This window comes from Myzus persicae, unplaced genomic scaffold (assembly GCF_001856785.1).
Source record: "Myzus persicae strain clone G006 unplaced genomic scaffold, MPER_G0061.0, whole genome shotgun sequence".
Classification (NCBI taxonomy): Eukaryota; Metazoa; Arthropoda; class Insecta; order Hemiptera; family Aphididae; genus Myzus; species Myzus persicae.
Window position 1 is genome coordinate 1,230,960 of NW_019101568.1, and position 13,157 is coordinate 1,244,116.

The window sequence follows — 13,157 nt, forward strand, 5'->3', positions numbered from 1 at the left end:
AAAGATGTATTATTTGTCTTGTGTGGATCTTTCGTCACTCATTATTTATCATATCGTTTTTTAATAAGCATTTTAAGTTCAAATGTTGACAAAATATTTTGAGGCTTAAGCTTGAAACTTTAATCATGGTATTTTACATGGTGCCTCTAAAGTATTTTATATAATTATATACCAATAAAAAAATATAAAAAACACACAGACACAATATTTTTTTTATAATCATATACATTTTTAAAATTTTTTTTTCTAAAATGTCTATAAGCATATACAATTTTTTGTTGAACCTAAAAACTTGAAAATGTAATAATTAACATTTACACTATATAATATTATAATAAATAATAGTCTGGATAATAGTTTACTTTTATTTGTTGAGAACTGAGAAGTTTTAGAACGTTTTAATACATCGGTGCTCAATATAAGAATTTCAGTTTTTGAATACCATCCATTATTTTATGGTTTTCTACTTTGCTTAAACTTAACTAATTTTGGAATAATTATAAATATTAACTATATAGTCCCAAAATTGGTTAATTAATTAATATTAAAATTTAGTAGTTAAAATTACAAATTTAAAAATATGATAACTATTATGTCATTGAGTGATATGTAAGCAATTATTACTTTTTTTAGTGTTTATAAAAATCAAAAATAATTTCTACGCATGGTCTCGTTAAATATAATTTGTATTGGGTGGGAGCATACAAATCAAAAAGGCTTTATTTTTATTCGAAACATATTTTATGAGCGTGGAACATAAAAAATACCTTGGGACTGATACTGACGAAAATCCGTCACGTTTGATACGATTAATATTTAAACAACTGCATTGTTATGACATATAATACATAAAATAGGTTCTATCCAATACTATACAACATTGATGTACAGATAATTCGAATGATTTGTGTTAGTATCACAAATTTAATGTTAAAATTAATTATTTTTGTTTTTATCTTTTCGGACAGTAGAAATACTTTGATGTTTTACATCAGCATTTTTCTGGTATAGGAAATTTAATCTAGTTGTTACTATGCTAGAGGTCGAAAGTAAAAAATTCCTTAAAGTTTTCAAAAACGTATTGAAAAACCGAAAAAAAAATTAATTAATTAAGGAAAAAAAGGAATTTTTATAAACTAAACCAAGAATAGGTACGATGTTTTGTTTTTGTTGTGTTTCTAATTGAGAGCACTTTTACTTTGGTAATTTGGTATAATATTCAGTGTAAATCTTCTAATTTTTATTTTAAATAATTCCTATTTCGTTTTCAATATTGAATTCTTTCTATATAAATCGTGAGTGTCTATTACTCAGAGGAAAATATTTGGTTATGTTTTGATGTATGTGTGATTTATCACACCTATTCCACACCTCGTCGTACGTATGTAATTATATCAAATGTATGACATAGCAATTTTGTTTTAAATGTCACCCATATTTAGTAAATACATGTAGATAATATTAGGTACCAGTTATTAGGTACACAGTTCATAAATGTATAGGTTAGCCGTTATGAATTCGTTTACAGTTTACTCTTTTGTATTTTGTGTAACTTTGTTTACGCATCATTGACATATGAAAAAATTTTTTACGAGTGTAAGAATATTATTTACAGTTTAGAATCAAGTTTGAATTAATGATGACATTATCATGACGTTTTTCAATAATATTATCGTGATTCCATTACTTTTTAATTTAATTCATAACGTCCGTTCTATAGACCAGGACTACAATACAGGTTTTTATATAATTTCTATTTCTCAAAAATGATATACGATCCTCAGATACGATTATTATTTGTTCATACAAGCATAAAATTAAATAAAACAATAATGATTTCAATTTTCCTAAGAAAGAAGTAACTGAACAATTTCTATTAACATATTAAGATGTTATGTATTATTTTGTATTTAAATTAATAACACATGTTTGATTAATTTGAAGGGCATATAGTTTTGTGTTTTTACTTTTTAGTTTATGATACCCTATATCTAATGCACTTTGTAAGGGTCATTTTTAGTCGACAAAAACCTAGCACAATGTCATAGAGTTTTTCGTTTCGTGGTGGAGACACCATACTGTTTTATAGTATACAAACAACACATAAAGAGGACTGACAAAGAATAAAAAAAGTTTTACGTTCTTTATGTGCATTTTTTGTACCTACTGTGTATTATGTACGTTGTATAATGTATATTATAATTTATATTTCTAGACAGAATCCCGAAATCTGTATACAGAAGACAGGACTGCGTCCCGATAGTGTACGTAACCGGTTCTCACTATGAAGTTGGATACATGGTCGTAAGTAAATTGCACAATGTTGTACTCTTCGAATTGGTTTTTTTCATACTATTTGTATCATACCCATAGAAAGATGACCTTCGCGTCTCGTTTATAATGAGATTGTCTCGTTTTTTTACATTATGTTCCCCCGTTTTATTAAACTTTTGAGCTTTTTGCTTGTTCGTCTTGTTTTAATCTTGGTTATTATTACATGTATACAGAAGAAAATCTGCATGTACATGATAATAAATACAAAAGAATATTTTTATATTTTTATACTTACTACAATTTTTGGCTTATGATGTGCGTCGAGTGCCAATGAATAATTGTCAGCAATAACCGCGAGAGCATGAGTGAGATGTATACGCACCAAACCATCACCCTTTTCAACAACCCACCTTATCTAACATGTGAACAAAGTGAACTTTATCTAGAAAATATGTTGAGAAGTATAAAAATTATTAAATTATTTTTGGAGGTTAATTTTTTTTAGAGTTAATCCAAAATTGTATGTCTCGTCATATTTTTTAAAAATATATGGTCACCTTGACCTATAGGGCTCTACGACATGGTTACATCAGATATCGTTCACTAATGATGATGATTAGGGCATGGATTTCAATGCAAAGTGCATCTTTTTTGGTTGATCTTAGACAATGCTTTCCAAGTACGTAATTTGTTTCATGTAACGAGTGCTTCAAAGCTGAAACTTTTATCTTTCTTTTTTTAGCATTATTGGATCATTTTATTGGTTTTGTTGCATATTTGTTCAATATACTATACAAATATTTAGCCTATTCATAATATTATCTAAAAATAAATTGTTTCCTTGATATTTAAGTTGTTTTCGTTTAATAGGTTTATCGCGTTTATCCATACACATTGACAATCATTCGATTCATTTCGTTTCAATTTTTATCTTATCTTTATTATTGGCTGTGAAGCGTCACCCATACTCAGGCAAATAACAAAAAAAATTACCAAATGGTATAAAAAAAAAAATTATATGGAATTTTTTAAGGTCATTTTGCTGTAAAATGAATTTTTTTAGGCCCTAATGATGACGGTATTATGTGTCGTATGAGATCTTATTTTTGTGTACATGTAGGGACAGACATTCGGGAAAATTATACGAGATTTCGTGGACGCATATGAACCGCTTAAAGAGTATTTGGAAATTTACGAAACGTCTGAAGATGGGAAACGAGTGTACAATGAATGTCTAGAAAAGACTGAGAAGTATTTTCCACAATATTTAGTTGAGCTCAAAGGAATGGCCACCGGTGCTGATGTTCCGTTCCACAAGGTGAGGCCAAAATCGGTTTATTTTTCAAAAAAAAAAACTTGAATATTATAATTTTGAGTTTTATAGTAATATATTTTTAGCTTTTCCTCATCCATTTGGACGACATACTAGTGACAAACGTCCGAGATACTAGTGCTGATACGGATGCCGGTTGTTCTACATTAATGGCAAACATACCATGGACGGGACAGGTAAGGATAGAAAATTATTGCAGTGCACACAGCTCCATTTATTTGTGCAACGCATACCTTATCAATATACAAGGTTATTGAACTACCTATCGTGCTAATTTTAGCTGTCAATTTCTTTTTTTTTTAAATATTTCATTTCAACAATGTAGCTATTAGCTTGGAGAGAAGCAGTTTACAGTATATGTTTTACATAATAATAATTATTAGTATATTAATCTCAATAAATATAGGTACATTATAATGTGCTTAGCTAATAAGGATAATAATAGTTATAACTTATACTAACTAGTACATATGAGAAATATTTAGATTCGGTTGAATAGAAAAGTTTTTTTTAAGAAATACATTAATAAATTAAAGTTTTTTATAAATAAAATATTTTCAAGATCTGTTGGTTGTGGAAATATTTCTTCTTCTTCAGCTTAGTGTGGGGATTCAAGAAGGATGTTGATGATGGGTTGCAAAATCCACACAAAGGTCTTGGTTATTTTTTAATTAAATAAGAGTGGGTAATGTTTGTGACGTTTGAGTTTCCGATTTTTATTTATTCCATATTGTTTGTTCTCGTATTGTACAGAAGGGGAAACGAGTTTGGAGCTAAAAAAGGTCTTGATTTGGCGGAGTTTATTGATGGATTCTTGGTCCCATAATGTTTGATGTGCTTTTTTGCTCTTTTCCAAAGTACATCTGATAGCGTCTTTCAAAGATGATAGTTCTATTTTTTTGTATTATTATTAGTAGACACTTCTTTAGCTGCTTCATCGGAATTTTTCGTTTCCAGGTATGCTCTTGTAAGCGTGTATCCAGAACTTCATAACCTTCTTTTGTCAATTTTTGTGATTAATAAAATTAATATTTAAATGTTAAAAAAAATAATTTAATATTAGTTTTTATGTTGTTTGCAGTAGGTATACTTATTATTTTTTACACTAATGCACTTATAGCTATGTGCAAAAAAACAAAATGTTGACTAGTTTTTATCATATTTTTTTTTATTTTGTTGATTTTTTTCTTTCCAAATGTTTTAATTTTAATTTTATATTTTGAAGTAGAATACATTTGCAAACAATTATGGACATGTATACAAAATTGAACATTTTACATTCTATGTTTTTGTACACTGAAAAAATGTTTATGCTATATTTGTTCGTCATAGTTTATCGGGCACAACGAAGATGCCCTGAATACGACGATAAATCATTTTTACATCGTTAGTGCTCACATCAAGCCGAGAGGTGAAGAAGGCGGTGGAATATTTCCGACGAGAGAAGAGAAATGGGAAGCGATGACTTACGCCGGTTCGCTATCTGGATACGCGAGCGGTCACAACTACCACGGCTTGGTGTTTTCAGTCAATACGATATTCGCGAAAAAACTCAGCAGAAATAAAATACGTGAGTTGAATTACTTTAACGTTGATCGCAAGTTGATGCACAATGTACCGATAGCCTATGAGTTATGACGCAAAATTATGCCAAAAAACAAAAAATTTTGCATTTTTTTTTGTAACACTAAAAAACTTGTGTACAATTTATTTTTTTATATATCTCATTAGAGTATCAGACATACATACTGAAATATGTGTATTATATGGGGCTAGTATTAGTAAAATGAAAACAATGTGATACAATAATAATAACGCATTTTAACATAAATATATTACGTAATATTATTAGATTGTAAAAAATGTTATCACTTGTCACTTGTCACTTGTCAGTGATTAAACATAACTGCCATGTCCAAAACTTCTGTGAGCTAATATGTTTGCGTCCAGATGAATATTTTCAAATAATATGATGTACAAACTATTTTTTATGACTTATAGTATTTGTGTATTTAAACAGATGACTTTAATTGAATAGAAAAAAATTTGAATTAAAATAATATAGGAAAATATAATGGTATTTAAGACTCATAATAATAAATTTTAAAATGTATATATTATTATCTGTGGCACGGCGTAACACATAGGTGATATAGGTGCATTGCTGTGTTCAAGAATAAAAATATTACGTTTAGAAGTGTTTAACATGGGAATTATTCGTACGTAATATTATTATGATTTTGGTTTAGACGTGCGTTAATATTTTAGTTTAGAGTTTTGATTTAAAGGAAAATGATTTTAACACTTAAGTCATAAACTATCATAATTTGTGTAATGACAGCTCATCGGTACCTATCAAAATAGTCAAGTTGAAAAATTAAATGAATTGATCCATATTATCTATAACTTATATCACACACAACAATTTAGAAAAATTAACACATTTAGGTACCAGACCTAACCTAAGTTACCTTAACTATTTTTATATGTTGCATAATATACTTTTGTTATTTTCTTAATAAGTGCATATTCGATAGGTGTTAATAAGTGGTTGCAAGTATGACGTATCTATTAATATTTAATTCACTTTAAATATTCATTAATCATTTTTAATAACTTTCTTACATTCATGTGTCTACCAAAATGTTGTCACACTCAAATGTACGTTTCAGCTCGGGTGTTTTTGACACGAGCACTGTTGGCTTCCAAGGCCAACATTAATGAAATTAAAGACATACTAACCAATCACGGAGCCGGTACGGCAGACGCGTTTCACGTAAACGCCGGTTTCCTCGAAGGAAGCAGATGTAACCGGGTATTCTATTCAATCGAGGTGACCCCGTCGGAAACCGATCAGATGTCAAAAGTGATCGTAACATCGGTAGACACCGAATCCATAGCCTTTTACACGAACAAGTAACCGTCCACACAATAAAATATTACAATCTTATAGTCATATATTCATAATACATGATATAAATATTTTTTAACTATAAAATATCTCGACACAATAGTTTTTAAAGTCCGCGCCCAATCAGATGTTTTATACTGACTGTTTAGGTCTTAGATTTCCCGCGATAGGACTTACAATAATCAAATGTGTTGTTTCTGTTGTGTGTCTAACGTCCCTTTTAGGAGCAATACAAATCTCAATATTCAACTTTGCGGGTGGTTTTTGGTTGTGAATTGAATTTATTTGAACTTTGTGGTACATTTCCCAGTTTTTATAAAATAGAAAAACTAGAATATAATATACGCAACACCGGTTTTTGACAAATTCGTCCATAAATAAATCCATAATAGGACAAATCATGTAATTAAAGTACTTACCTATTTTAAATTAATTATATTTTCATAATCTCAACAATTTAATAATTTAATATATAAGCTTTAATAACTGTCTTATTATCACAAAAAATATATCATCTCGTTCCCATACAGTATGTATTAAGAGAAGAAAATTTGGTATTTTGTTGATAGATTACAATTTTCGGATTGCGAGGAACTAAAAGAATCTGGATGGAAAAGCAGCGTGGCCAGAGAAAAAGTGTTTGAGGAATTACTGTTACAGGAACCAATATCAAGCTTGCAAGACATTCTGAGAATATTGGGATCCACTCGCGGTGGAAAATGGCAAATTTTTAGGGACAGGGATAGTGATTTTGTCAACACGATCAATCTCGGTAAGATAAAACTAAAGAGATACGAAACATTGACTAAAATACAGTGGTTGTTGTTGCTGTACAGTTATAACTATATCGAAGAACTGGAATTTTTTTCCAGTAAAACTATTTTTAATATGACGAAAAAGAGAAACCCATTTAAAAGAAAAACACGTGACTGGAATTTTTTGGTTTCTAAAAAAAGCAAGACTTAAATTGATTTACAAGATTTATATCAATTACTTATACTAACACTTTTAGCGGTTGACGTTGAAGTGTATGTTTCTTTTTAGTTTGAATAATAATCTTGAATATTGATAGTGCTTTCAGTCACAAATAATTGCAAATTATTTTTTAGTCTAAACATAAAAATGTCCCTATAATATTTTCAATTTTAACTACTAAGGTTTAACAATTTAAAACAAGGTTTCTCATAAGTTTTTTTTATAGAAACATAAACATCTCAAAAAAACATATCCAACTTTCAAAATGTTCAAATTTTGGTAATATTATATCTTTTTAATTGTATTTATTTATTTTATTACAATTTCAAAATTATTGTTCGTTGGAACTTTTCGCTGTATAACTTGCTGGTACACTGTATCACTCCACTCATTATCCTATAAATATTTTTCAATTCTGTTTGTGGGACAGTAAACTACACCAATGGATCATGAATTGCTATGACTTACAATTTTTTTAATTCATGTATTTTGCGAATGCGCAATAGAACTTCATTTTTGAAATTGCAACCAGTTGTATGATATAATTTTCGTATAGATAGATTTTTTTCAAGTAATTTTGATTCGTCAACTTGTATCCTAAAACCAAATTTGGCGTTATTAGAGCTAGGAATAATTTTTAAAAAAAATGTATTAAACTTTATTCAATTGTACGTAATTTTGGGTGGGCATACTCGGAAAGCCGAGAAAGTACCAACAAGAGCGAGCAAGAATTTGCAGCAGTGACCAACAAGTACATGCTCACCCCAAAGTTCATACATTTAAATTAAATTTAATACATTTAAAAAAAAAAATTATACCTAACTCTATTTTTTAACAATTTACTTTTGAAATACAAGTTGATGGATCAAAATAACTTGAAAAAATGCAATCCAAAAATGATATGCAATATAAGGATCGGCATTAAAAAAAAATGAAGTTTTATTGCGCATGTACAAAATGCACAAGTTGAAAAAATTTAAGTAATAGGGTTTATGATCCACTACCTAGTAAAGATTAATGTCCCATAAACAGATTTGAAAAATATTTACAAGATAATTAGTGATGAAATGTACCCTATTTCCGAGAACACACTGTAAAACTATGTATTTTAAATATGTAATGACTTTTTCAAAACATTTCGATTAATTTAAAACTATTTGAACCAGTCCATGGAACGTTAGTTCTTACCAGTTGATAACTATATACGATTTATACGTATATTGGGTTTTGTTATTGGGTTCGAATTAGTTCAACTTACCTACCTTATTACTAATAGAAAAATAAATTACTAATTCCAATGTAAATATCTACTTACTGCACATAACAGTAATTCGTTATCTGTTCAATATAGTAAGTTTTGTTGTATTCCAACTTTAACAAAGTTATTCATTTTAGTGGCGATTTATCTAAATTTATTTAAAATGTCGTTATATACAGTCGTACACAGTTATAAAATATGTGTGTAATTTTTTAATTTAGCTACACTAATTACATTGTTAAATGTTGCATTGGTTAGTATACATTTCAGTATATTAATTTTTTTTTTTTAATTATTTACTTACAGGAGTTTTTGATTTTATTGAAAAAACGTGGACGATATGGACAAATAATCCCTTGACCAATCCTCCTATTATAAAGCTGTCGTTAAAATTCACGACTTTCATCAGTCCTTTTATAAATGAAGAAACTGAAAACCAGCCATATATTAGTAGAATTACATCAGGGATTTCTGATATTTATAAAAATGGTTTGGAGAAGTTCAAAAATATGTTTGATATAAGATTATATTAATACAAATTTTAAATTTAAATTTTACCAGGCTATTAACTTCACTAATTTAAAATTGTAATAACTTAAGTACATACGCACATATGTTAATTTATTATGCTTTATAATATTTTCTTAACGCAATTGAATACAACATTAGCAAATGGTAACAACTATATTTTTTGTTTTTTGAATATATTACAAGTTCTTTTTTTACCTTATATACATTACGAATATTATCCGATGGTCTTTAAAATGTATTATAAAATATCCGAATAAATTCTGATGAAGCACTCTTGGATCGTATTCAAAACAAAGAGAATTGTTATAACCCTTAGCTCAAATATGAGATATCCATGTGCAGTTAATCTGCTGCCATTAATGAAGTACTCTGAAATACATTTAGGCTCGGTTGATAAAAAAAAATAGTTGAATTTATGTTTTGTGATTTGCTTCCTTGAGGAGAATTGAATAGTTACGATTTATTAAAACTAAAATCATTTTTACATGGTTGCAATTTTAAATTGATTTTTATAAAGAACCTTATTCAAAATGCACAAATTAATCGATTTAACATTTCAATCAATGAACTCTATTGTAAATTATAATAAAATTCTCTGGTATTTTAGTGCATTGTAAATAAAATGGTGAATAGCACTTTTAGTTTAGAAAGTGAATGAGTTTAATCGGTCGTAGTAACGAGGTCCTGAACAGACCTTTCATTTTTTATTTAATATCCCTAATGATTGAAAAATAAGTTTTGAATGATCGAGGAGGATAGTGCCCTCTTAGTTTTATTTATTTACACTTATGAATATATAAATTATAGACCAACGATTGGAGGAGCTGTGATCGAAATTATACAAATGAAAAAAAATCGATTTCTTGTGAAAGACAGCAGGAGCAAGGAAATAAGAACCGTATACACCTCAGTGTCGTACAATTTGTACATTTTGGAATTAGGTAATACATTTAGTGTAGAGTTAAAAATTCGTAAGAGACTCAAGACCAATAGATAGTAAAACATAGTTGTTTTACCAATATCCGTACTTATATTGATTCATATCATAGCATGTATATTTATTACGGCTCTTCGTATAGACAATTTATAATTTAAACAAGAATCATGCATATTATCGTTCATTCGTTTTATAGTTGATGATAGTAATTTTCTATATTGAATTTATGTGAACCAAATGTTCGTAATTCGGAAATTCTTATAGTACTAATGGAAAACATGACGAGTTCATAGAATGATAATTATGGGTGATTTCGTGTGTTGCTTATGCAGTCATGCTTGTCTTTTACTTTATCGTGATGCTTCGTAGAGGCATGTCGAAATATAATACGACATTTATTATATAATGACACTTTTTGCGATTGCTGCGATAAGTCGTTTTATTTTTTTAAATTTTAATTTTTATGGCAAGTAATTTTACCAAAAATGAAACGTATTATTACGTATAATAATTATTTTTCAACCATCCGTTTGCGAAAATTGTAGTATTCCTGTTTATTTTTCTTAAAGTGTTTCTGGTACCGCGAAAAAGATAATTAGCGTGAGTCTATTTTACACGTCTATATCGTCCAATAATAATGATATTATATTTTATACAGTGCAATTGTATTATAATTATAATAAAGAAGAGAGAAGTTCCATACCATTTTAAGTAACTATAATTATACCTTGTGTGTATTAAATGTAGTAACCTTGTAAAGATTATTTTAAAGAGTTTTCAGTTTTTCCTGAAAGTAGGGTTTTTACTCAAAAAAAAAAAATATTTTTGGGATTTATGTACTCATTATAAGTTTTCTTGATAAGAAATTGTCAAGAATTTTTTATTACACCACTAAAAAATAACTTCAACAAACGACCAGGTTGTTGCGACTTATTACGTAATAATAATCTAGTAATTGAAGAAAATCTTGTATCTGATAATTCTGATATCTATATAATTGAAATCGAATTTTCAGGAGTTCAAAGAACATAAAAACCAAACAGTGAAAATAACAGTTGACTGATATATTTCAAGTTTTTAATAGCCTTGCGTAGAAAATATTAAAATCACATAACATATGTGAATTATTTGTAATTGCTAATTAACTAGATTGTTTGGTAATTAATCTAATATCTTAATCATATACTACAATTTTAAGGCTATAAGATTAAAATATTTAGTAGAATAACATTTATTTGAATATACAGCTATTGTACCTATATATTACAATAAAAAAAATCAAATATAAAGCATTTTGACTAAATTAGTTTTTTTGAACTCCCAACAATTTGAAAAATTACTAAGACAATCTAAAAATCACATCTCTAATAAGTTCAAATATAGATATACTGATTCCCAATATACTGAAGAAAAACGACGTACATAACTTAAAATCAGTTTTTTTTTTTAAACTTTAAAATAACTCATTATCAGTTCTTTTCTTGTAAGTACAAACATATTAATTAATAAAATCATTTAATATGTATTGAAACTTAAAGGAAAAAATAAATCGTTCATATGATATTTTAGTCTTAAGTCTTTGTAATAGTATATGTATTCGAGCGACAATACAAATCAAGTTTATAATATTTATTTAAAATTGCACCCAAAAAATAGCATGGGTTTAATTTGACACATTCATATTTAAATTGCTATGCTACCTATTAATCTTACTTCAACTACAAGTATTTGTGAATTCGACCGTAAAAACGATTCTGCAACAAATGTTTGAAAACAAAATGAGATAATTTGGTTATTTTGTAAATCGTTTGAAACGAATTATTATGCTTATTGTAGCGTTGAAAATATTAACAACCTATATCTGTAGTATGGTTTAATTTTTTTAGCTCGCTATTACGTGGACAACATTTCTCTAATCAAACTATGTTTTGTTCAAAATATTATACATACAAGTATGGCTAAATTTTAGTAAATTTATAATGGTCTGTGACTGAAATGAGTCGTAAATATATTTTCTAATTTCTATACCTACTAATTTAGATAATAGTTTATTACAGATAGCCAGATAGCTATTCAAATTTATTTTTAACTTTCAAAAAAAAAAAAATATGTTCGAATATTTGATCAAAGGATATATATTTCAAGTCGATAATATTGACGTTATAGGTTCATTGAATTGTTTTGTTGGAAGTTTCCAATTTTTTTGCAAGCAGCGTGCAGCGGCGTCGTTTAAGTCTCCATTCTAATTACGGGTACACAATCGCTTACGACAGAGATGCGTCAGACTCAGTTGTGAATTTGGTCGGTTGCAATAAGCGTATAAAGATGTGTAATTATTATTAATTATACACATTTTCACACAATCATTCGAGTGGAACTGAGGCATGGATTGTTACCTACACAAGGTACATTGATTTCTGAGCTTCGGATGGGTAAATTCTGCTACTAAAAGTATAAAACATACAAGACAGCGATGGTTTACAAACAACAATATTCGGAAATTACGAGGAAAAAATAAAACGTAGGTAAATTAGTACAAATAAATACGAACGGAGACGATTCACCATCTGCATGCGTGTGTGTAGTGCGTAGCGCATATCTTGTGCTTTTCACGATACTGTTGATGGGCAGTTATGAAAAAAAATCGCTTTTTTTCATATAAGGTCAGGCATGCGTTTAATTAGGAACAAACCGGATTTATAATATTACAGTGTTTACACTATTTATAGTGGTTTTGTAGTAGTCTTGAACCTTGATCATAAACTTTATTGCGTGACGTACGAAGTCCTTGAACGTACGAATTTCTTCGCGTCGATTAAATTGCAGTCCGCAAATGTAAATGCGCGTATAGAGATCCATTAAAATTGCGTTAAACACAACTCTTAAATGATAATAACATGACAAAGTCATAACCACTGTAACGCTGTGGCCCAATAAC

The 13,157-nt window shown here is 28.4% G+C and overlaps 1 protein-coding gene across 1 annotated transcript; it reads left to right on the forward strand.

The window, feature by feature from the left end:
* Positions 1–1,514: 1,514 nt before the first annotated feature.
* Positions 1,515–9,438, forward strand: LOC111029616. The gene is made up of 8 exons (XM_022308681.1): positions 1,515–1,738; positions 2,216–2,304; positions 3,395–3,592; positions 3,673–3,783; positions 4,940–5,177; positions 6,280–6,523; positions 7,088–7,290; positions 9,058–9,438. Exons 1-8 carry the CDS (start codon positions 1,651–1,653, stop codon positions 9,282–9,284), a joined length of 1,398 nt encoding a protein of 465 aa, XP_022164373.1. The 5' UTR covers positions 1,515–1,650; the 3' UTR covers positions 9,285–9,438.
* The last annotated feature ends 3,719 nt before the right edge of the window (positions 9,439–13,157 follow it).

Coding starts and splice junctions, on each gene's coding strand:
- LOC111029616 (XM_022308681.1), top strand. CDS start 1,651: ATGACGTTTTTCAATAATATTATCGTGATTCCATTACTTTTTAATTTA. Junction 1,739..2,215: donor AGACCAGGACTACAATACAG/GTTTTTATATAA, acceptor TTATATTTCTAG/ACAGAATCCCGAAATCTGTA. Junction 2,305..3,394: donor ATGAAGTTGGATACATGGTC/GTAAGTAAATTG, acceptor GTGTACATGTAG/GGACAGACATTCGGGAAAAT.